Source organism: Mytilus edulis, chromosome 9 (genome assembly GCF_963676685.1).
Source record: "Mytilus edulis chromosome 9, xbMytEdul2.2, whole genome shotgun sequence".
In the NCBI taxonomy this organism is placed as follows: domain Eukaryota; kingdom Metazoa; phylum Mollusca; class Bivalvia; order Mytilida; family Mytilidae; genus Mytilus; species Mytilus edulis.
The window spans coordinates 25,829,787-25,856,751 of NC_092352.1; the positions used below are offsets into that span (position 1 = coordinate 25,829,787).

Below are 26,965 nucleotides of genomic sequence, written 5' to 3' on the forward strand. Positions count from 1 at the left end.
AATACAAAAATTTATGATAAAAGATTCATTTCCTATCATTAATTATCCATTTTTAGATGGTGACGTTCCCTTGTCACCAGCTTATGGTGTTTATATATCTCAACTTGTACGATTCGCTCGTGTATGTAACAACGTATAGATTTTAGCGGGAGAAATTTGTGTGTTACTGAAAAATTATTACACCAGGGTTTTCGATATCACAAACTAGTCAAAACATTTACTAAATGTTATCACCGGTATAAGGAAATAATTCGTAAATGTAACTAAACATGCAGACATCTTAAACGTTCAGGTATTTCACATCCAATCTTTTATGGTAATATTCTTTACAAAGCACAAAAATGTCAGTATTCACCTCAAAAGCTTACAAAACCTTTAAACAGACTTATTAAGAAGGGATATAGTTACGAAACTGTTGTCAGGTCATTAAAGATTGCATATTTTGGCTTGAATATTGATTTACTTATAGGGTCTTTGCATCGGAACTAAACACATTTATTTGAAAAACAGTTGTTGGCATGACACGGGTTATGTTCTTCTCATATATTTTATGATAGTATGATACTAAACCCCTAACGGGAAGGATTGTACCTGATATTCTTATGAGGAAGACTTAATCTTTCAATCAGTTTATTTGAGGTCTGGAGCTGGCATGTCAGTTAACTGCTAGTAAACATGTTTAACACGCCGCAATTTTGCGCCCGTCCCAAGTCAGGATCCTCTGGCCTTTGTTAGTCTTGTATGATTTTTAATTTTAGTTTCTCGTATATGATTCGGAGTTTAGTTTGATGTCCATTATCACTGTACTAGTATATATTTTTTTAAGGGGCCAGCTGAAGGACACCTACGGGTGCGGGAGTTTCTCGCTACATCGAAGACCCATTGGTGGCATTCAGCTGTTGTCTGCTCTATGTTCGAAGCCGACGAGGAACAACGAAGACCAAAAATTCCTAAAAGTATTGCCAAACACAGCCAAGGTAATCTTTGCCTGACTGACAGGTTTTTCATGATTTACCTTCACCAGGAAAGCTCAAAGCCGAATTTTTACCAATGATTGGTATGTGGTCTGTAATGATTCTAACGTACTACCTAATTCTGAAGCATTGAAATAAATCATTTAAAAAAATTCTGAAGCATGTTATCTTAAAAATAAGATGTTTATTATATATGAAAGAAAAATGGTTTGCATAGTGTTGTATATCTTTGATTATTAAGTCAATATATACATAGTCGAAATATTTACTTAATTGCTTCATCGGTACAAGAACATCATTCGTAAATAAAATAAAATAATAAATAAAATTCTTGCTATAAACAAGACAAAAGGCAGTAGTTAAGAGATGAATACCCTAATCCATGTGTATTTTAAAATATTTTATTTATTTTTAGCGTTTTATGTATGTGTGTATCATTAACATTTAAAAAAAGTTACCGATTACAAGCCATCTACTTTAATAGAGTTCGACTCGTAACCGGGAAGAAAAAGGAGAAGAAATCTTGTTTTTGTGTGTGCCATAACTTACTGCACTGGAAAGAAAAAAAATGGCATATTGAAATTAAAAAGGCAGTTAATAATCAAAGTGCATGTACATTTGTTATATGAAATGTAATATATGAGCATTCAACAAGCAAGCAACAATCAAGCAATAAGACATGTCTGAATTGAACAAATATAAGTATCTGTACTGCACGGATTCAATAAGAGGTTCAAACGATCTCTACAAAGGACACTCTCAAACATTGTAGACGATAATATAATTCATTTCTGTCTTTTTTTATCTGGTATTGCTGATCATTTAGTCTGTTTACTTTATCTCTGTCTTCTTTAAAGTCATAAGAAACGAGTGTCCGGTAAAAAAGGTGTTATTTCAATTTTTGAACCAATGCATACAAACATCATAAACTTAGTCTTCTGTGCACGATTTTATCATTTTTTCGCATAAATTTCGAATAATCGCCAATTTTTTCTCAATCGGTCAGTGTTGTTGTGATAATCTGGCAGGTTCGTGTGTTGAAGCCGAAGTTTAACGATTGTCACCTGTTTGTCAACAATCAACAAAAAAAGCATGGATATTGCATTATTTTTTTAATTTGAGGTTTCTTATGACTTTAATTTTTTCTCAAAACACAATTTTTTGGGGAAAATCTTCATTTAAGGTCAATCACACCCATAAAGAGTGATAGTTTACTAAATATGTATAGGCAAAATTGACTTGTTCGTAGATCTTGCCTTGTTGATAATTTTTGTGATGAAATGGTCTATGTATCTATTATTATATTCATCATATAAAGCAAAACGCCAAACATAGTAAAAAAACGTCATTAAAGGTACAATAACTCAAATAAGGAGCAGTTGGACGATTTCTAACATTTACACTTAATTGTAGATCTCGCCTTTTGTTGACCCTTTTTGCATATTCATGTAACTATAGAGCTATTATATCTTATTAGATATCAGGTAACAATGCTAAACATTGGTGACAATCTTCATTAAAGGGCAATATCTCTAATAAGGAGTCGACTGACGATTTCGAATAGCAGCACTTGTCTTGTCGATAATTTTTTCAATTTAAAGTTTCTATCTATCTCTATAATCGACAAGAATAAAAAAAAAACAGCCAAATTCATCATTTAAGGGAAATTACTCCTAAAAGAAATAGTCTGACCGTTTTGACACATATCGACAATTAGTAGGGCTCAACATTTTGAAATTTTCGCTCCGACAGATTTGGAGGGGAGAAGAATTTCTTGCACAAAAACATTATGTCTGTTATGAAGGCTGCATACCTCAAATAAATGTACAGAAACATTTATTTACGGAATAAAAGACTGTTGCTCATTTGGGTAAGAAGAAACAACAATGGGGGAGGGGATAAAAAGGCGAGGTAACAATATAATGTTGAATACATACATACTCACAGGGCGTTTCACTGGTTTATACTGAAAGTAACGTTCAAATATTCTTTATTTCCCTAAAAGAGGGAAGAAAGATACCATGGATAAAAATGAAAAAGACAACCAGACAAATAATAGTACACAAGATACGCCACAGAAAACTAAAAACTAAGCAACACCAAAAACTATGGGTGATCGTAGGTGCTCTGGAATGGTAGGCAGATCCTGCTCCTCACGTGGCACCCGTCGTGTTGCTCGTGTTATTACAAACCTGGTAAGAAGTCTAATTCGGTAGGTAACATTTGTGAAAAGTGAAGGGGATTGATTGTAGTTACGACATAAAGAACATATCCGATATCATCAGTGATGGCGTTCAACCAACTGTGATGGCGGCCGTAAAATTTAAGAATGGATGAATGAGTTAACATCTAGACTTACACTGTTGTTTAGATTACCATGATTATGATATATAAACTTATTGCATAGTAGTATAAAAATGTCAGTGATTATTATCCAAAAGTTACTGTGTTATATTTATCCCATGGTCATGCAATTTATTACATGTATTCATGCACAGCTTTATGTTGACAAATAGTCTAATATCAGTGGCGGATCTAGAAATTTCATAAGTGGGGGCCCACTGACTGCCTAAGAGGGGGCCCACTTTAGTCACGCTTCAGTGATTCCCTATATAAGCAACCAATTTTTTTCCCCAAAAAGGGGAGCCCGGGCCCCCTGTCCCCTCTAAATCCGCCTCTAAATATGTTCAAAATCCTTAAGTTTAATCAGAGATTATATGTCTCTGGTTTAATATTATAGTTTTCAAAATACCAGTATTTTATGCAAGCCATTTGGTGCCAGAAATATTTCCACATCAGTTCATTTTGCAGACATCTACCTCTATTGCAGTTAGCTTCGCACATAGTACATTGTCCTCCTGTTTTAGTGTCTGATATGACAATGCGATATCAAGTTTATGATCATATACATGTACAAATTATTATCATTAGTTATTTATAGTATCATCAGATGCAGGAATTATAAATGCATGGCAGATGATCACATACGCCTGCATTTATTCTTGCATCGTTATGAAAACGCAGTATCGCATACTTAAAAATGTTTCGAGTTTTTCTGTTATACTCGTTCGTTTTCTGTGTTAATGGAAGTGAAAACGTCCGAATCGATCAGGTATCAAAGGACACTTTGGATTGCAAGTTTAAATCTAACAAAACCGTAGGTCTGACGGTGTCTGTTGTCAGATCTGATAAAGTTTTGTTCGTTGGAGGATATGGATTTAAGGATATAGAAAAGAAGACGCCTGTGACAGGGGATACACTTTTTCAAATAGCATCACTGTCAAAAGCTTTCGCAAGTGTTCTGCTTACAAAGCTTATAGAGGAGAAGACAAAGTAAGTTATTAAAGAATTTATTCAATATCAGAAAATATTTTTTATCTATAACGAAATAAAGGCAACAGTAGTACACCGGTATTCAAAAGTCACAAATCGATTGAGATAAACAAATCCTGGTTACAAACTAAAATCGAGGGAACACATCAACTATTAGAGGAAAACAATGACCAGACCCTTATGGGTAGTAAATGTCGTTAAACAACACAAAGCAGCCTTGGACGTTAGTCTTTATTACAATGATTGAGTAAACATCCTAGAAAATTGGCAAGTCGAGGTAATTATTTACCTTTCCTTTGATTTTGAAGTTATATAACAGCTCGTATTTGTGTCAACTTTACACAATAGCACTGTAAAATTACCATCGGGAAGTTGTATTGATCTGAATGGCCGTTGATTTTCCGGTACGATAGCTGATGTGTATGTACATGTGTTTGGGTTAATATATCGTGTAACTCATATGTTCCTTACGTCGTAACTACAACCCCTTCCCTTTTCATGAATGTGACCTACCAAATTAGACTTCTTACCGGGTTTGTAATAACAGGAGCAACACGACGGGTGCCACATGTGAAGCAGATCTGCTTACCCTTTCAGAGCACCTACGATCACCCACAGTTTTTGGTGTTGCTTAGTCTGTAGTTCTCTATGGAGTGTCTTGTGTACTATTATTTATCTGGTTGTCTTTTTCATTTTTATCCATGGCGATGTCAGTTCGTTTTCGATCTATGAGTTTAACTGTCCCTCTGGTACCTTTCGTCCCTCTTTCGTGAATCGTTTCATGTTATAACACATATTATTATCAATTGTTTTTCGATCTGACTGTTCACCAAGCTTTCATTACATGTCATAACCACAAATGGCTTGTTAGAAAAAAATGTTTAGGGAGACATTACTATGAATCTCAGACATTAACAAAAGGCTAGTATGAAACAGACACATTACTTTATTAAATTCCTAGTACAGCATAAATTCCCCCCAGTGTAACGATCATTTCAAAAGATAATGATTGATTTTGAATGAATTTTGATTTTTTGTTTGTTTTTGTATCTGTTGTGTTCTGTTCATTGTAAGTCACTTGCTAGTACACAGTCAGTATAAACCAAAGACCTTAAAGAATCTGTGATGCTCATCTTAGTATATGTGCACCTTCAACAATGAACTCTAAGCAACAGTGTAGATAGCAATACAATTCATGAAAAAACACATCGCTGTTTTGTTGATTCTAACCTCATCAAAATTTGTCTTATTCAAGATCTTGTATTCTGATAATTTTTGCTATTCAAAGTGTCTGTCTGTCTTTTTAGTCTAAAAATCTAAAATCGTTATCTTCGAACAGCGGTATACTACTGTTGCCTTTATTGACGAGCAATAATTCCAATAAGGATTCGACTGATGATTTCCGTCATTTTGGCTTATAACTTGTCTTGGTGAAATTTTTTTTGCTATGTCGATTGACAGATAGGGTCAACGGACGCATTTTAAAACTGAATACACACACAAATGATGATTGTAGCCAAGTTTGGTTGAATTTACCTCAGTAGTTTCAGAAGAGAAACATTTTGTAAAAGGAATGACCGCAGCGAAGGACGACGGACGCCAAGTTTTGGGAAATGTGGATTGTAAAAAGATTTCTGGTTTATTCAATAGGTGATCTAACCGTTGGAGCTTGTACTACACTTAATTTGTTTACAAATTGATTTTTTTTTCTTTTAAATAGCTATACATTGGATACAAGATTAAAGAAAATTCTACATGGAAAGAAGATTTTCTACGACAGTTTAAGATCTGATTTCGTCACACTACGAGATTTACTTTCCCACAAAACAGGTATCCCGAAACACAATGAGATGAGATTTGACACTGATCTTACCCGGAAAAATCTATTAGCGTAAGTATAACAGTGATATTAAGAAAAAATGACAGACAACAATATCACACTTTTAGAACATAGTACCAGAGATTTGAAAAGTATAATCATTGATTGTATGTGAGAATTATAACATTAAAGTAAGAACAAAAAGTTTAATGAAAAAAATTTTGATTAGTGTAAAAAATTATCAAACAAAATCACGCATAATATCAACTCTTTGCGTCTCTTACATCTACATACATTTGGTCTAATTGTCACTAACACTACATCTGCTTATTTCTATATATTTACAGTCGACTTAAATATCTGAAACCAGAGGGTATATTTAGAGGTAGTTACATGTATAACAATTTGATGTATGGAGTCGTTACCTACCTTGCTGAACTCATAGGCAATGATTCATGGGAGAATTTAGTAACCAAGCACATATTTGAACCTTTAAGGATGAATACATCAACATTTGCTACAACAGCAGACCCAGAAAAGATTTTGCTGGCCAAAGGATACGTGGAATATTACGGTGAACTCCATCCGGTGGAATATAACTTTACAAGGCAAGTACTCTAATTTATTCCTAAAATTTGAGTGACACCAACAAGGCAATAGTTATTTTTACTGAAAATTGTAGCTGCATCGTCGGATACAGAATTTAAAACAGAAAGAGAGCTGGGCACCTTTTAGTCTTAGTGAAAACAAAATATGTATAAACTGGGACTAGTATAATAGTCCCAGGTATAAATGATAAAATGCTATTGCGTCAACCATGTTTGTTTTCAACCCCAAAACGCATCATTGAATTATGACTACTGTGATACGGTTAAATGTAGTCCTAAAATATATTAGAACATCCTAGGTTCATAACATTCAACGTTTGTGATCGAATATTTTTTTGAACTATCACATTAATGGTAAAAATAAAATCCGTTAAAAAACGTTGATTTGAATGAGAAAAAAGGATATATATCAACTAGATGAAATACTAATATACATTTTTCAGGCAATATGGTGAAATATGTGGATCAGTGTGCATACTTACTACTGCCAATGACATGTCTAAGTGGACACGTTTCTTTCTAAATGGAGGAAAGCTTCAAGACGGTACCAGATTGATTTCAGAACAGGCCTTTATAGATATAACTACTCCGGTGAATACAATTCCCTATACTTACACACACAAATACTTCTCCAAGCCGGACATTCCACTCACGAATATTCAAAGTAACTACGCACTGGGTTGGAGAATGGGATATTATAGAGGCAAGTAATCAGAGAAAATGTGTCAACAGGCCAGAAAAATCATAAACAAAACTATTTCTTACCACTACACTTTCGAAAACTACCTAAATGATTACTGTATACATAACTACAATACGAGAGTCAAATTAAAGATAACATGAACAGTTTAAAAACTCAATATCTCTTTTCAATGTAGCTGCTGCAAGGATCAGACCATTACTATTTTAGTTTTGTCCGTTCAATGTCGATATTTCTGGCATTCATTAATTTCGTCATTCTAGCAATACAAACCTTGGTTGATTGATAGTTTAACATCTAGTGTCCAATATTAAATGCATATTCATGAGCATAAATGTTTATGAGATATGAATATATCCTGTATTTATGAGGTTTGGCTAGCTACAAAACCAGTTTTAACAATCAAATATTTTTTCTGCATTAGTCTACAGAACAAAATGCCTGTATCAAGTCGTTTGATGTATTTGAGCTTTTCATTTTTCCATTTGGTGAGGGACTTTTCTTTTTTAATTTTCCTCAGAGTTTGTTATTTTACTTTTTGATTAATTCGTTCTATGTGTGCCCATGGATGTTGCAGAATAGTCGGATTTTCATTCAGCAACTTGCATAGATAAATGATTTGATAATTAGCAAAACTTAATGAAACACTGAGCCGAGGCAAATTTGACACATTTAACATTTTTCAATATTAAAAAGGGGCTTTGGTGACAGAGTTGTACAATTCGTTCATCTATCACTAGCCTATCACTACTGATGATCTCGGATTGAACACCACACCTAACAGGGGATTTTGACTGAAATCTTAATTTACCAATAGGATTACCAATTTTCCTACCAAAGGTCACAATTTACTATGGCCTCCACCAAATAAAATCTGGTGGCCATGATATAGCCAATATTGCTGAAAGTGGGGTTAAACACAAACAATCAATCAAATACTACTGAAATATTCACATGACTGGGGCAATTTATACACACAAACAACTGGTATACCGTTTTGCCTTATATGTCGAAGACTTTATAGATAGATAGAAACCATTACAGCCGATTTCATTGAGTGTGTAGGAAAAGGTAGAACCTTGATTAGTTTGCTTGTTAGCTGAAACGAGAAGTCATTATAAGGTATAGTATACTACTCTCCTTTCGAAGTAGCTAAGTCCTACAGACAGATAGATTGGTTATCTGTCGAACTAGTTTACCTAACCTAGTAATGCCTTCACAGTTCAGCTAACAAGCAAGCTAATCAAGGATTCTACCGTTTCCTACACACTCAGTGCAATCAGCTGTAATGAAAACTGATCACAATACACAACTTGTAGTCATTATGAAACATTTCACTACACTCTCATTTTTTCTTGTTTTAGGGTACAGAATGGTTGTTCATACTGGCTCAACATGGGGATATAGAGCAATGTTATCCTGGTACCCTGAAGCCGATATTGGCATTTTTGTAGCATTTACTGGAAATGATCCAAATTACCTGTACAGACTAACATTACATAATTATATATTTGATGTTTACACTGGTCATGTCCCATATCTAAATACATCAACCATATGTACCTATCCTGAACCATGGTTAAAATCCGACATACCAAAAGTAAAACCTATCTACCCAAAAGACAGAAATACAACAAGAAACCAGAAAGAATACATTGGGATGTATAAAAATAAAGCATATGGTAAAATTAAGATTGGCAAACACACAGAGAAGAATAAACTGAAATTGATATATGGTTATTTGACATTTGTGCTCTATCCTTCAGAAAATAAGGACGAGTTTTATGGCGATACTTCAGGAATAGCTACAAAATTATTTGATGTTTCCAAATTCAAATTTAAATTCCACAATGATCAGATGACCTTGAAAGCGACCAGCTTTCAGGAACAGCCTATCTTTATAAGGAAGGGACAATTAAACAATAGCGTTCACCCTATGTATACAACTTCTTTGAACCTTCCTGTTTTGATCCTATGTATCTATTTGACAATGTTTTGAAATCAGACAACTGCTTTTTGTTTGTGTAAAATGAAACTTTTGAGGTGTTTAGCTGATCAAGAATAAAATAGGTATATCTATTTATAATGATCATGTAATTGTATTATAACACCATTTAACTGAAGGAAGTTTTGGCTAAAGGATTGTTAAAGTATACAATGTATTAATTTTTTTTTTAATAAAAACATATGTATAAATTTGTGTGTGTTAACTTATAAAAAAAAGGATTTTCATTCAATGCATCCTCAGTCTATAGCTTGGTGAGAATAAACATTAGTCATACTGTTTCTCATTTGACACAAAGACTGAAATGTGGTCTGTAATGATGCTAACGTACTACCTAATTCTGTTAGCATGTTATCCTGAAAAGATAAAATGTCATTTATCATAACTAATTGTGCTTGAGAGAGAATTTTCTTATGCCAAAAAATGTAATAAAAATATATATCTCTTTTATTAATTGTATAAGTTTCATACTGTTCTATTATTTTCAAGGGTAAAATACCATGGAAATAGTGATTCTCCATAAAATATATGATTCTGGTATGAATAATTTATGCTACAATCATAGGCGGATTTAGGGGGGCGCCCGGGCCCCCCCTTTTGGGGAAAAAATTTGGTTGCTTAAATAGGGAATCACTGAAGCGTGAACGGAGCAGCCCCCCCCCCCCCTTAGACAGTCAGTGGGTCCACACTTATGAAAATTCCTGGATCTGCCACTGACAATTATTTCATTTTAACAAAAAATTCACCGACCATGCGAGGGCTGAAAAGCCAGTCAAGGTCGTTAAACACTTCCATATATATATTTTAACAATGAAATACATGCAATATTATCTTAATTCATTTGAAAAAGAAGACATGTTATTCACAAGACAAGTATACATGTATTTCCATTTGTAGTTTTATTATGCTTACTTATTTTTTTGAAAAAAAGTCTTAAATTGATAAAAATAAGAAAATGGGGTATGATTGCCAACTCTTCACAAGAAACAAAATGACAAAGAAATTAACAACATAAATCTCCATACAACCTTCAACAATGAGTAAAACCTCTCTCATAATAAAAAAAACCCTAACTTATGTGTTGGAATTTGTTAATCTTAATTTAAAACAATTTTGTTTCACTAGCTTATACTTAACAATTTGCTTTTAAAGCACAATATAACAAGAGTGCACACGCTGAAATGTCTCGCCTTCTATACTAATCATTGATATTATGTTGATAGTCCTAAGTATAATGCTAAGCTTTATTACAACTGTCACATAAACTTAACATTAACCAAGATAACTAAACAAAGACCAATAAACCTTGAAAATGAGGTCAAGGTCAGATGAACCATGCCAGGCAGACATGTACAGCTAACAATGCTTCTATACAACATATATAGTTGACCCATAATTTATAGTTTAAGAAAAATAGACCAAAACACAAAAACTTAACACTGTGTAATGAACCGTGAAAATGAGGTCAAGGTCAAATAAAAACTTCGCGACTGACATAAAGATCATAAAATATTTCCATACACCAAATATAGTTGACCTATGGCATATAGTATTAGATAAAAAGACCAAAACTCAAAACTTAACTTTGACCACTGAACCATGAAAATGAGGTCAAGGTCACATGACATCTGCCCGCTAGACATGTACACCTTACAATCATTCCATACAACAAATATAGTAGACCTTTTGCATATAGTATGAGAAAAACAGACCAAAACACAAAAATTTAACTATAACCACTGAACCATGAAAATGAGGTCAAGGTCAGATGACACCTGCCAGTTGGACATGTACACCTTACAATTCTTCCATACACCAAATATACTAGCCCTATTGCTTATAGTATCTGAGATATGGACTTGACCACCAAAACTTAACCTTGTTCACTGATCCATGAAATGAGGTCGAGGTCAAGTGAAAACTGTCTGACAGACATGAGGACCTTGCAAGGTACGCACATATCAAATATAGTTATCCTATTACTTATAATAAGAGAGAATTCAACATTACAAAAAATTTGAACTTTTTTTTCAAGTGGTCACTGAACCATGAAAATGAGGTCAAGGACATTGGACATGTGACTGACGGACACTTCGTAACATGAAGCATCTATATACAAAGTATGAAGCATCCAGGGTTTCCACCTTCTAAAATATAAAGCTTTTAAGAAGTGAGCTAATGCCGCCTCCGGATCACTATCCCTATGTCGAGCTTTCTGCAACAAAAGTTGAAAGGCTCGACAAAAATCAGTAACTAATAAATTCATGTCTCAAATTTTACAGGAATAAAGGTATTTACAATTTTTTAAATAGTTTTGATCAGTGTATTATGTGGCATGAAATATAAATGCATTCTTTTGAAGACTTATTCATACCATTTTTGAATCTGGTAAGTTCAGAAATTTCATCCATGATATATTGTCTAAGTGTGTACTAAGATCTGCTAATAATGGGGCTATCTCGGGAAGAAATTCACTTGCATATCTGAAATGAAAAATACAATGTATTGTTAAAATCTATGATTTATATGATTTGTAATCAATTTATAATCATTTGCCAGTGGTTTGAAATTACATCCAAATTGTTTATCTTCCTGAATAGAATTACATATTTGATACTGGTTGTAAAGCATGATAAAAATTCACATTTTTAAATGGTTTATTGAACTGTTGAAGATCAGTGTACACTCACAGTCAAACCTGCCTTATCGGTCACCTCGTTTAGCAGTCACCTCCCTTTAGGGTCATTTTCTGAACATCTGCAATTTTTTCTTTATATAATTGAACTCTTTTCAACAGTCACCTGTATCACATGGTCAGAGGTCATCTAATTTACTCAGGAAATCATCATTTCAGCTATAAACAAGGATCCTTCTAATTGTTGTAACTAACAATTTAATCACAATGAAAAATAACTGTTGAGTACCAATCTCTACTGAGCATGCCCGTCTTTAATTTTGACTTCCTCTTGATAGTTGATTGTTTTCATCATTTCTCCCTCTATTAAAAACAGGCTGTCATGAAATAGCCAGAGTGCTTGCATTTAAAAAAAATAATCAATCTAATTATGACATACCTGTGATACTGTGCTTCTAATTTAATGAATTCTCCAACATATGGTTGCTGTAATCTGGTCAGTAGCTGTGCCTTACTGTCAATGATTGACTGCATATGTGAATTTAAACTTTGAACTTTATCTATCTTCTCACCTAAATAAAAAATAATGTTTTGATTTTTCCTATTATAAATTACAAAAGTATGAACAAAGCATAAGAGAATATCAATTTTTAATCCAGCCATCTTGGTTTCAATCAACACAAAGACAATTTTATAAGATACAATTATCAGATCATGTGTGCATTAAATGAATTCAATAGATAATTATCTTTAAAATAAGTGCACTTTCCAAAGGGTTTGTGGAATCAATCAAAATGAATTTTCTACTAATGCTGGGATTAATATTCAATAGCACAAATCTTAGGGCTGAGGCCATCATTATATTTGATGAAGATTACTATTTGCACAAGAGTTTGAGCTGCTATATGATTGTTTGATGTTTATCTTTTTAGCTTTTGTTTGTTAATATCTTGGCTATTTAGAAATAGAGCTGCTGAATGATTGTATAAGGTTTACTGTAAAAGCAGAATGTTTCCTGGAGGATTTAGTTCCTTTTATTTTGTGGAAAGAGTTTATCCTCGAAAATTAAACCACCCACAAAAATTAAACCTACATATACAATAATGTCTCTTCCTTTTACTGACAACCACAACATTAAATCCCCATGAAATCTTATATAGGGACAAAACCAGGAAATTTTAACACCACGAAAATTAATGTTTCTACAGTATCTTTTAAGCTTATGTGTGTTAATGTCTTGGCTATTGAGAGCTTGAGCTGCTGTATAGTTGTGTGATGTTTATTGTATTAGTTTATGTGTGTTTATGTCTTAGCTATTTAGAGCTTGAGCGTCTGTATGATTGTATGAAGTTTAATTTTTAGTTTACATGTTTTAATGTCTTGGCTATCAAGAGCTTGTGTTTGAGCAGCTATATGATTGTGTTTATTTTTTATTTCATGAGTGTTAATGTCTTGGTTATTTAGAGCTTGAGCTGCTGTATGATTGAATGATGTTTATTTTTAGTTTATGTGTGTTAATGTCTTGTCTATCAAGAGTCTGAGCTACTTTATGATTGTTTGATGTTTATTTTTTAGTTTATGTGTGTCAATGTCTTGTCTATCAAGAGTCTGAGCTACTTTATGATTGTTTGATGTTTGATGTTTATTTTTTAGTTTATGTGTGTTAATGTCTTGTCTATCAAGAGTCTGAGCTACTTTATGATTGTATGATGTTTATTTTTTAGTTTATGTGTGTTAATGTCTTGGTTATTTAGAGCTTGAGCTGCTGTACAATTGTATGATGTTTATTTTTTAGTTTATGTGTGTCAGTGTCTTGTCTATCAAGAGTCTGAGCTACTTTATGATTGTTTGATGTTTATTTTTTAGTTTATGTGTGTCAATGTCTTGTCTATCAAGAGTCTGAGCTACTTTATGATTGTTTGATGTTTGATGTTTATTTTTTAGTTTATGTGTGTTAATGTCTTGTCTATCAAGAGTCTGAGCTACTTTATGATTGTTTGATGTTTATTTTTTAGTTTATGTGTGTTTATGTCTTGGTTATTTAGAGCTTGAGCTGCTGTACAATTGTATGATGTTTATTTTTTAGTTTATGTGTGTCAATGTCTTGTCTATCAAGAGTCTGAGCTACTTTATGATTGTTTGATGTTTATTTTTTAGTTTATGTGTGTCAATGTCTTGTCTATCAAGAGTCTGAGCTACTTTATGATTGTTTGATGTTTATTTTTTAGATTATGTGTGTCAATGTCTTGTCTATCAAGAGTCTGAGCTACTTTATGATTGTTTGATGTTTATTTTTTAGTTTATGTGTGTTAATGTCTTGTCTATCAAGAGTCTGAGCTACTTTATGATTGTATGATGTTTATTTTTTAGTTTATGTGTGTTAATGTCTTGGTTATTTAGAGCTTGAGCTGTGGTATGATTGAATGATGTTTATTTTTAGTTTATGTGTGTCAATGTCTTGTCTATCAAAAGTCTGAGCTACTTTATAATTGTTTGATGTTTATTTTTTAGTTTATGTGTGTTAATGTCTTGGTTATTTAGAGCTTGAGCTGCTGTACAATTGTATGATGTTTATTTTTTAGTTTATGTGTGTCAATGTCTTGTCTATCAAGAGTCTGAGCTGCTGTACAATTGTATGATGTTTATTTTTTAGTTTATGTGTGTTAATGTCTTGTCTATCAAGAGTCTGAGCTACTTTATGATTGTATGATGTTTATTTTTTAGTTTATGTGTGTTAATGTCTTGGTTATTTAGAGCTTGAGCTGCTGTACAATTGTATGATGTTTATTTTTTAGTTTATGTGTGTCAATGTCTTGTCTATCAAGAGTCTGAGCTACTTTATGATTGTATGATGTTTATTTTTAGTTTATGTGTGTCAATGTCTTGGTTATTTAGAGCTTGAGCTGCTGTACAATTGTATGATGTTTATTTTTAGTTTATGTGTTTTATTGTCTTGGCTATTTAGAGCTTAAGCTGCTGTACAATTGTATGATGTTTATTTTTTAGTTTATGTGTGTCAATGTCTTGTCTATCAAGAGTCTGAGCTACTTTATGATTGTTTGATGTTTATTTTTTAGTTTACATGTATGTGTGTCAATGTCTTGTCTATCAAGAGTCTGAGCTACTTTATGATTGTTTGATGTTTATTTTTTAGTTTATGTGTGTCAATGTCTTGTCTATCAAGAGTCTGAGCTACTTTATGATTGTTTGATGTTTATTTTTTAGTTTATGTGTGTCAATGTCTTGTCTATCAACAGTCTGAGCTACTTTATGATTGTATGATGTTTATTTTTTAGTTTATGTGTGTTAATGTCTTGGTTATTTAGAGCTTGAGCTGCTGTACAATTGTATGATGTTTATTTTTTAGTTTATGTGTTTTATTGTCTTGGCTATTTAGAGCTTAAGCTGCTGTACAATTGTATGATGTTTATTTTTAGTTTATGTGTGTCAATGTCTTGTCTATCAAGAGTCTGAGCTACTTTATGATTGTTTGATGTTTATTTTTAGTTTATGTGTGTCAATGTCTTGTCTATCAAGAGTCTGAGCTACTTTATGATTGAATGATGTTTATTTTTTAGTTTATGTGTGTCAATGTCTTGTCTATCAAGAGTCTGAGCTACTTTATGATTGTTTGATGTTTATTTTTTAGTTTATGTGTGTCAATGTCTTGTCTATCAAGAGTCTGAGCTAATTTATGATTGTTTGATGTTTATTTTTAGTTTATGTGTGTCAATGTCTTGTCTATCAAGAGTCTGAGCTACTTTATGATTGAATGATGTTTATTTTTTAGTTTATGTGTGTCAATGTCTTGTCTATCAAGAGTCTGAGCTACTTTATGATTGTTTGATGTTTATTTTTAGTCTATGTGTGTCAATGTCTTGTCTATCAAGAGTCTGAGCTACTTTATGATTGAATGATGTTTATTTTTAGTTTATGTGTGTCAATGTCTTGTCTATCAAAAGTCTGAGCTACTTTATGATTGTTTGATGTTTATTTTTTAGTTTATGTGTGTTAATGTCTTGGTTATTTAGAGCTTGAGCTGCTGTATGATTGAATGATGTTTATTTTTAGTTTATGTGTGTCAATGTCTTGTCTATCAACAGTCTGAGCTACTTTATAATTGTTTGATGTTTATTTTTAGTTTATGTGTGTTAATGTCTTGTCTATCAAGAGTCTGAGCTACTTTATGATTGAATGATGTTTATTTTTTAGTTTATGTGTGTCAATGTCTTGTCTATCAAGAGTCTGAGCTACTTTATGATTGTTTGATGTTTATTTTTTAGTTTATGTGTGTTTATGTCTTGGTTATTTAGAGCTTAAGCTGCTGTACAATTGTATGATGTTTATTTTTAGTTTATGTGTGTCAATGTCTTGTCTATCAAGAGTCTGAGCTACTTTATGATTGTATGATGTTTATTTTTTAGTTTATGTGTGTCAATGTCTTGTCTATCAAGAGTCTGAGCTACTTTATGATTGTTTGATGTTTATTTTTTAGATTATGTGTGTCAATGTCTTGTCTATCAAGAGTCTGAGCTACTTTATGATTGTTTGATGTTTATTTTTTAGTTTATGTGTGTCAATGTCTTGTCTATCAAGAGTCTGAGCTACTTTATGATTGTTTGATGTTTATTTTTTAGTTTATGTGTGTCAATGTCTTGTCTATCAAGAGTCTGAGCTACTTTATGATTGTATGATGTTTATTTTTTAGTTTATGTGTGTCAATGTCTTGTCTATCAAGAGTCTGAGCTACTTTATGATTGTTTGATGTTTATTTTTTAGATTATGTGTGTCAATGTCTTGTCTATCAAGAGTCTGAGCTACTTTATGATTGTTTGATGTTTATTTTTTAGTTTATGTGTGTTTATGTCTTGGTTATTTAGAGCTTAAGCTGCTGTACAATTGTATGATGTTTATTTTTAGTTTATGTGTGTCAATGTCTTGTCTATCAAAAGTCTGAGCTACTTTATGATTGTATGATGTCTATTTTTAGTTTATGTGTGTTAATGTCTTGTCTATCAAGAGTCTGAGCTACTTTATGATTGTTTGATGTTTGATGTTTATTTTTTAGTTTATGTGTGTTAATGTCTTGTCTATCAAGAGTCTGAGCTACTTTATGATTGTTTGATGTTTATTTTTTAGTTTATGTGTGTTTATGTCTTGGTTATTTAGAGCTTAAGCTGCTGTACAATTGTATGATGTTTATTTTTAGTTTATGTGTGTCAATGTCTTGTCTATCAAAAGTCTGAGCTACTTTATGATTGTATGATGTTTATTTTTAGTTTATGTGTGTTAATGTCTTGTCTATCAAAAGTCTGAGCTACTTTATGATTGTATGATGTTTATTTTTAGTTTATGTGTGTCAATGTCTTGTCTATCAAAAGTCTGAGCTACTTTATGATTGTATGATGTTTATTTTTAGTTTATGTGTGTTAATGTCTTGTCTATCAAGAGTCTGAGCTACTTTATAATTGTTTGATGTTTATTTTTTAGTTTACATGTATGTGTGTCAATGTCTTGTCTATCAAGAGTCTGAGCTACTTTATGATTGTTTGATGTTTATTTTTTAGTTTACATGTATGTGTGTCAATGTCTTGTCTATCAAGAGTCTGAGCTACTTTATGATTGTTTGATGTTTATTTTTTAGTTTATGTGTGTCAATGTCTTGTCTATCAAGAGTCTGAGCTACTTTATGATTGTTTGATGTTTATTTTTTAGTTTATGTGTGTCAATGTCTTGTCTATCAACAGTCTGAGCTACTTTATGATTGTATGATGTTTATTTTTTAGTTTATGTGTGTTAATGTCTTGGTTATTTAGAGCTTGAGCTGCTGTACAATTGTATGATGTTTATTTTTTAGTTTATGTGTTTTATTGTCTTGGCTATTTAGAGCTTAAGCTGCTGTACAATTGTATGATGTTTATTTTTAGTTTATGTGTGTCAATGTCTTGTCTATCAAGAGTCTGAGCTACTTTATGATTGTTTGATGTTTATTTTTAGTTTATGTGTGTCAATGTCTTGTCTATCAAGAGTCTGAGCTACTTTATGATTGAATGATGTTTATTTTTTAGTTTATGTGTGTCAATGTCTTGTCTATCAAGAGTCTGAGCTACTTTATGATTGTTTGATGTTTATTTTTTAGTTTATGTGTGTCAATGTCTTGTCTATCAAGAGTCTGAGCTAATTTATGATTGTTTGATGTTTATTTTTAGTTTATGTGTGTCAATGTCTTGTCTATCAAGAGTCTGAGCTACTTTATGATTGAATGATGTTTATTTTTTAGTTTATGTGTGTCAATGTCTTGTCTATCAAGAGTCTGAGCTACTTTATGATTGTTTGATGTTTATTTTTAGTCTATGTGTGTCAATGTCTTGTCTATCAAGAGTCTGAGCTACTTTATGATTGAATGATGTTTATTTTTAGTTTATGTGTGTCAATGTCTTGTCTATCAAGAGTCTGAGCTACTTTATGATTGAATGATGTTTATTTTTAGTTTATGTGTGTCAATGTCTTGTCTATCAAAAGTCTGAGCTACTTTATGATTGTTTGATGTTTATTTTTTAGTTTATGTGTGTTAATGTCTTGGTTATTTAGAGCTTGAGCTGCTGTATGATTGAATGATGTTTATTTTTAGTTTATGTGTGTCAATGTCTTGTCTATCAAGAGTCTGAGCTACTTTATAATTGTATGATGTTTATTTTTAGTTTATGTGTGTCAATGTCTTGTCTATCAACAGTCTGAGCTACTTTATAATTGTATGATGTTTATTTTTAGTTTATGTGTGTTAATGTCTTGGTTAGTTAGAGATAGTGCTGTTGTACCTACATTTTAACTCATGCTAATGATTATAGATAATAGGACATCAATAATTCCAACTATATCATCAGTTTACTACATGGTATGGTGTGCTAAGATGTTGAAAATGACTGATGAAAAATAGAGTAACCACTAACACAGCACTGTTGGGTAAGAAGAAATGGATGTGCTCATAATAATATAAACAAAATACAAACTTTCGGTATATATTACCTAAAACTTTTAAATGTGTTAAATCACTTGTTTCTTTGTCTTGCATTCTTGCTTGAACTTCTAAATTTATCTGAAAATAAGTATAAGGTCCATGTTTTTTAATTGCATTAATATTATAATTATTATTTCTGGTAACTTTCACAGTTGCTGACCATCTTCTATTTTGTGGCAGAAATTGTCCCTTAAAAGATTTGAATTTCCTCAATAGCCAAATAGTTACATATCTATTTTTATTAATGTAAATAAGTTTCAAGAATAAAAAGCCACCTGTTCACATGATAAATTAATTATGCACTTTTAACCAATTTTATTTCAAAGTCGATACATAAATTTAACCTATTTAAAAATTTTGCTAGAAAATATACAAACAGTAATAATTAATGCCTGAAATGTTATACAAGCCCTTGGAAATTAAGTGTGTGAGATCTTCTCCTTGAGTCCAGATAAAAGATGAAAAATATAAAGACTGACAACTGACTTGTGCCTGATGATACTTCAAACCATAGTTAATTTAAGCACAAAATATCTTCTGTAGGTTGAGGCACTGTAAAACTGCCTAATACAAAAAGAGAATATAACAGTCTATTATTTGAACTTGGAATTATTTTTAATTATGGAATTTGCATAATTTCTTGTGCTTGAAATTTTTGATAAATTCCATGTTAATTTGGTAACTTTCCATACAATGTATTTTGTATAGATACTGTTGTGCGTGGAACAGTACATTCTATTGAAAATGTACTATCTTCTTTGTAAAAGAAAGCGTTGTGAGCAGCACAGAACATTCAAGTACAGAATAAACATGGAATTTAATTAAAATTTCAAGCACAAAAAATTATGCAAATTCCAAAAATAACAAGAAATAATTGTAACAGGATGCTGTTACGAAGTCTCCCAAACAAAGCTCCCAGAATTTGTATTTCCCATGGTTGCCTGACATTGATCACTTTCTTCATGGTTAGAATCAAAACAAACTAAGCACATTTGTCAACCAAACTTAACATGTTTGTACAAAGCATGTTTGCCAACGAATAAAATAAAATTCCCAATAATATTTTAAAAGAACATTTTCACTTTTTATTTCATTAGATTTGTTTTACTGTCCCATACAAGAATATATATGGTTTAGGGGTGGGGATCTCGACTGTTTACAAGTTTGCAAACAGAAGGGGTAGGGGTAACCCCCAGGGACTCCCCAAACAGTTCATTAGATTTTTTATATTGTCCCATACAAGAATATATATGGTTTAGGGGTGGGGATCTCGACCGTTCACGAGTTTGCAAACAGAAGGGGATGGGGGCGACCCCCAGGGACTCCCCAAATGATTCATTAGATTTTTTATATTGTCCCATACAAGAATATATATGGTTTAGGGGTGGGGATCTCGACCGTTTACGAGTTTGCAAACAGAAGGGGTAGGGGTAACCCCCAGGGACTCCCCAAATGATTCATTAGATTTGTTTTATTGTCCCATACAAGAATATATATGGTTTAGGGGTGGGTATCTCGACCGTTTACGAGTTTGCAAACAGAAGGGGGTGGGGGTGACACCCCAGGGACTCCCCAAATAGTTCATGAGAAAAAATAATTCCAAGTTCAAATAATAGCCTTTTATATATATGTACCGGAGTCTTTATACTTCTTAATGTAAACCAAGACCAAAATCAGATTTAAGTTAATTTGAAGATAAATTAGCACTCCTCTTTTCTATTCAGTTCATTGTAACCTTTTTAAACAGTAAATATGTTGAATGATTTATTCCTATGAAGGTTAAGTAAATACAGTTTAATACCTTGTAGTGTTCTTTTCTCATTTTAGACAATGACTTGAGTTGTGATATAAGTTTTAAAGATGGCAGCTTGTGATGGTAGTCATCTTGAAGTTGATGCACATCAAAACCTATTCTCTGAAATACATATATAGAAAAAAGTGTCATTATTATACAATAATAAACTTGTTTTATAAGATCTATTGACTTACATTTATAAGGCATATAGTTGCCTTTTAATACTAAGCATATGTGCAGTATGGGTGCAGAATACTGCACTGTGACCGATAATTGCTAAGTTCTACTTCATTTGGATTCTCTTCTCCTTTAGTACAAAAATACATCAACTATTTTGTAGACTGTCTCATTCAAGTTTCTGTGTGAGTTTGCTTTAAAAGGTTTTAAAATTTTATACATAAACATGATGAACTTAACATTTATTATTTAACTTTATAAAAAAAAAAGATAAAAAGAACAAGAACATTTAGAACACAACTTTAATAAGTTGAGTGAATGTTTAAAGGAGGACTTCATGAGTAGTAAAAATAAATAAAAGAAATTTATTGACAAAATCAAATGTAAAAAAAAGAGTGACACGCCAGATACCGGGATTCAATTAAGTTACCCGGAAAGATTGAAAAAACTAAGGCTACCAACATTTTCATATAGAAGGGTTTGAGGGGACATGATTGAGGTCTATAAGATATTAAACGGAAAATATAATCCAGAAACTAGAACATATATATCTTTAACTAGTTTTAAACACTGAAAATAGGCATAGCACAAGAGTTAATAGTTATAAAAAGAAATCACCAACATTCCAGCTGACTCCATTTTCAGAAAACAACATCTGTAAAAAACATAAACTTTTAGCTACCGCTTTACAAGCAGAACCATATACAATGAAAGTCCCAACTATGTATAGGCTTCCGAAGCTACACAAAACACCATACAAATATAGATATATTTTGTCTTCAAGCCATTGCTCCACTACTAAATTGTCTATTCTTACCAGTACACTTGGTACAATCAAAAACCTGATAATAAATTGTTCAAATAAGGCCTTCGAAAATAGTGGAATTAATTACTTTTTGAGTGTCAAGAACTCGTTTGAAGTACTTGATAAATTGCATGTTTATATCGGTGATTTTGAATCTGTTCAAGGTTTTGATTTTTCTACCCTTTATACCACATTGCCTCAGATTCACATTAAGAAAAAATTCACACACCTAATTAAATGGGCATTTAAAAAGTCAGAATGTGAATATATATGTTCAAACTCTTTTAGCTTTGTTCGCTTTAAAAATTCTGTATATCGTCAGGTTATCGGAATTCAAATGGGGACTAACTGTGCATCACTTATTGCGGACCTGTTTTCCTATTGCAATGAATTACAATTTATGACAAAAATCAGCAAGACCCATCGGAACAACATCCTATTCACAAATTTAATAATACTTTTAGATATCTGGATGATATTTAGGCTCTCAATAATGACGACTTCAGTATGTTCATACTCAAGAAATTTATTCTGTTGAACTTACTTTAAATAAAGCTAGTACTAACAATGACCACTGCCCTTATCATTGGTACGAGGACATCATTCGCAAATATATCTCAACATGTAGACTTCTTATATGTTTAGGTATTTCACATTCAATTTTTTATGGAAATATTCTGTATAAAGCACAAAAATGTCAGTATTCACCTCAGAAGCTAACAAAACCTTTAAATAGACTCATTAAAAGAAGGGATATAGTTACGATACTGTTGTCAAGTCATTAAAGATTGCATATTTTGGCGTTAATATTGATTCACTTAGAGGGTCTTTGCATCGGAACTAAACACATTTATTTGAAAAACAGTTGTTGGCATGACACAGGTTATGTTCTTCTCATATATGTTATATGATTGTATGATACTAAACCCCTAACGGGACGGATTGTGCCTGATATTCATATTATGATGAAGACATAATCTTTCAATCAGTTTAATTGAAGTCTGGAGCTGGCATGTCAGTTAATTGCTAGTAGTCTGTTGTTATTTATGTATTATTGTCATTTTGTTTATTTTCTTTGGTTACATCTTCTGACATCAGACTCGTACTTCTCTTGAACTGAATTTAATGTGCGTATTGTTATGTGTTTACTTTTCTACATTGGCTAGAGGTATAGGGGAGGGTTGAGATCTCATAAACATGTTTAACCCCGCCGCATTTTTGCGCCTGTTCCAAGTCAGGAGCCTCTGGCCTTGGTTAGTCTTGTATTATTTTTAATTTTAGTTTCTTGTGTACAATTTGGAGTTTAGTATGGCATTCATTATCACTGAACTAGGATATATATTTGTTTGGGGCCAGCTGAAGGACACCTCCGGGTGCGGGAATTTCTCGCTGCATTGAAGACCTGTTACAGTTAGTGACCTTCTGTTGTTTGTTCTATGGTCAGGTTGTTGTCTCTTTGACACATTCCCCATTTCCATTCTCAATTTTATAAAATCATTCAACAACGATTTAAAACCAGTCTGAGGAAAAATAGCTTTGCAGTCAGAATTGCTAAATTAGGGAGTACATGGAGTAAGCTACCGGATAAAGTAACAAAAGCTCCTTCTACATGTATTAATGTGTTTAAAAATAGACTAAATAAGTCTAAATAAGTACTGGGAATACGAAGAAATCTATAATTCTGATTATTTAGCTGAAATAACAAGATGCAACAACAGAAATTATAGAGATAATAATACTATATATATATGAGTCAGGTGAAGAGCGACTGTGAGTATCCTGTACCGGAAAACATCATAAGGTATCATTAGGTAAGTATGTATTATCCTCGTGTGATGTGTTTTCATACATATATCCATTTTCACTGTTGAGTTTTTCTCCATTTGTGTACTAAAATTTCAAAAGCATGCTCTGTCTGATTTTTTTGTCAAGGCTTTCTACGATTTTTTACTGTTTCCAATAATTTTGTGATTTTCATATGTCAAAAACATCATCATATGTTTTTGTTTGAAGTTACCAGGTGCTCCCCAGGGTTTAGCTTTATACGACCACAGACGTCTAACCATGAACAGTTTGGGTGAGTATGTACACAACATTCAAGCTTGATACAGCTCTGAATTTGGATTGTAATCAAATTTTTGACATAATATGAGTTTCTGACACAAAACAAATATCAAGATCTCCCAAATCTATTGCACAATATTGTGCAATTAAAGATTTATTTTTCAAACTTTTAAAAAATTTGGAAATTTGAGAAGTTTGGAGGAAAAAAAATATGAAAACTACTATCCCTTTTTTTTGCAATAAATCCAAAACCGGACATTTCTTTATACATAATTTACAAGCAGTGCAAGGGAGGTAAATGTAAACATACCCAACATTGTATGTTAAATGTTTTTGAATTACCTCCCTTACACTGTTTTTAAATTGTCTTAATTGTCCATTGACCAGAAAAACCTAGTTTTTCCACTTTTTTGCCCCTAATTCTAAAACAGTTTGAGTCATCATCCCCAAAGTCAATACTAACCATCCCTTCATGGTTTGGAAACTTGTGGTATAATTTCAGAGAGATTTATACACTTAAACACAAGTTATTGACTGAAAACTACAAAAATGCTTATTTGGACCCCTCAATTATTGACCCCCTTTCCCTTAGACAAGGAACACCAAAACTCAATTCCAACCTTTCCTCTGTAGTAAGAAACCTTGTGGTATAATTTCAGAGAGATCCATACATTGTACACTTGAACAAAAGTTATTGTCTGTAAACTAGAAAAATGCTTCTTTTTGGCCCCTTTTTCCTAAATGTTCAGGGATATTAACCCAAAACTGAATCCAAGCCTTCCCTTCATTATATAGAACCTTGTGGTACAAAGTCTGAGAGATCCATATAGTAATACACAAGTTATTGTCCTGAAACTACAAAAATGCTTGTTTTTGGCCCTTAAATCCTAGACTGTTTGCCCCATAACCCTTAAAATTAATTCCAACCTTCTACTTAATGGTATGTACATTGTGGTATAATTTCAGAGCAATTGATATACTTACAAAATGTATACACAACTTTTTGTCCTGAAACTAGATAAATGCTTGTTTTGGGCCCCTAATTTCTAAACCATTGGGATCATAACCCCCAAAATCAACCCCAACCTTCCTTTTGTGGTTATAAACATTGTGTATAAATTTTAATGATTTCTATCAACTTATACTAAAGTTATTATCTGGAAATATCCGTCTTTGGACGACGACGACAAAAACGCGATACCAATATACGACCAATTTTTTTTTATTTTTTGCGGTCGTATAAAAACTGGATCAGTACAGGGACAGGAAATGACTATAAAATTCGGATATGAGTATTTTCTAAAGTCATGGTTCTGGTAATTGATTCAATCATAAAAAAGTTATTTAATTCTTTTCAGTTCTAAAAGTATCTTGTAAATAGTTTTTGGTTGATGTTTCATGCTTGAAATTTTAACATTGTCATTTTTTTCAGATTGGTACTTGGTTTTTACAAAAGACATTACTTTTTTGAATTAAAAATGCAGTTTTCAAAATTTGTGACTTAATTTATGTAAAAAACTAAGACTGTTTTCATCTTAATGTATTAAGGATTGTTAAAAAAATATTGAAAGAATGGAGTTTGAACAACCATTTTATATAAGAACCCTTTTAATTTTAACTGGCTGGTTTGTAATAAAAACGACTAAAAAAACACATGACAGTCACATGTCTTGAAGATCCGGTGTCTAACATACAATCGAAACTGATGAAATATGGATGATACCAAAACATATGACATACTAAAACATATGACACAATGATAAAGTACATTTAACACATCATATCACTACATTTTGTATTTGCCATACACCTAGCTTATCACTATTTGTCCGTCATTGCTGGATATCACACAGGTTCCCGTAAAATTTTGACGTCATAAAACAAAATATCTGAAGCCACAATGGAAAAAAGATTGTTGTATGCGTCAACAGTTCAAGCGGTCGGGTCAGCCGGGATTAGCGATAAGGTGTATTACTGGACATCACACGTCATAAAACAAAATATCTGACGCCATTATAATGGAAAAGTGATCGTTGTTTGACATCATTAGTGCAAGTGGGATAGATTCTCTCTGGTCAGCCAGGGATAGCGATAAGGTGTATAGTGCCCCTATTAGCTGATCAGTGGAATTTTGGTTGAAAGTTGTCTGATCATGATCATTGGCAATCTTCTTCTTCTTCTTCCGAATACGAGAGTAGACTCCTAGTTAGGAGTGTAAAACTTCCCGGAACTTGTGTGCTATGTACATATGGACTTAATTTAAAATATATGACAAAGAAAAATCGTTAAGAATAACATATATACATTATGTACAGTGGCTTTGTAGTTTAATAAGTACCACATCTTATATACTTTTTAAGTGTCCAATACAGTGAAACATAAGGCTATTGTATATATGTTCTTTAATAAACTTTTATCTGATAAACCAGAAACAATATTTATAATTTTAGCAAGTTGCAACAAGACTTAGTTTTCAGTGCTTAAATCCTAACCTTTCTAATGTGGCCTGTATTTTCAGCTATTTTCAAAGCATTTGTCAGTGGAGCCAGTGTACTTCCAGTAGCACTCCATGGGTTTTCTGACGAAAAGGAACGAAAAGATGAAGAAGTATCCATTTAGATTATATATTGTTTCTTTAAACTTTCCGCCAGTGTTGACATCAGCTTTTTTAATCTCAATTTTGAAGAGCGAGGCGTATGAATATAATGATGAATATTTGAAACAATAAAGTGTTCATTTCAGTGCTGTTAGATTGCAACATCTGGTGAAAAATCTATGGGGGTCGACTCATGCAGTCGAATATCAACATTGTCTTTAATTATTGTCTAAAACATCATTAACAATAACAGTAGCAAGATATTTCGAGTACATGTAAATTGAGAAATGACACAGTAAAAAAAAATTGAACAAAATATATATTGTGACAAAAAAACAAAAAAAAAACATCATGAAAAGAAATAATTTATGATAATGATAATGATGATAATGATAATGATGTCGGGGCCTTTCATAGCTGACTTTGCGGTATGGGC

The 26,965-nt window shown here is 32.3% G+C and overlaps 2 protein-coding genes across 3 annotated transcripts; one reads left to right on the forward strand and one right to left on the reverse strand.

Annotated features, from left to right (window-relative positions):
- Positions 1-3,903: 3,903 nt before the first annotated feature.
- LOC139487905 (gigasin-6-like) lies at positions 3,904-9,630 on the forward strand. 2 transcript variants are annotated; one of them, XM_071273122.1, is made up of 5 exons: positions 3,904-4,307; positions 6,028-6,198; positions 6,474-6,734; positions 7,178-7,437; positions 8,799-9,630. In XM_071273122.1, the coding sequence occupies exons 1-5, from the start codon at positions 4,015-4,017 to the stop codon at positions 9,431-9,433; spliced, it is 1,620 nt and encodes a 539-aa protein (XP_071129223.1). In that variant the 5' UTR covers positions 3,904-4,014; the 3' UTR covers positions 9,434-9,630. The 2 variants fall into 2 exon arrangements, with proteins under 2 accessions (XP_071129223.1, XP_071129224.1); XM_071273123.1 differs by having other exon boundaries at positions 7,178-7,325.
- LOC139487907 (HAUS augmin-like complex subunit 2) lies at positions 9,595-26,627 on the reverse strand. The gene is made up of 6 exons (XM_071273126.1): positions 26,426-26,627; positions 20,894-21,007; positions 19,101-19,170; positions 12,514-12,646; positions 11,814-11,922; positions 9,595-9,795 (listed from the first exon to the last, which is right to left on the reverse strand). Exons 1-6 carry the CDS (start codon positions 26,546-26,548, stop codon positions 9,679-9,681), a joined length of 666 nt encoding a protein of 221 aa, XP_071129227.1. The 5' UTR covers positions 26,549-26,627; the 3' UTR covers positions 9,595-9,678.
- Between the last annotated feature and the right edge of the window lie 338 nt (positions 26,628-26,965).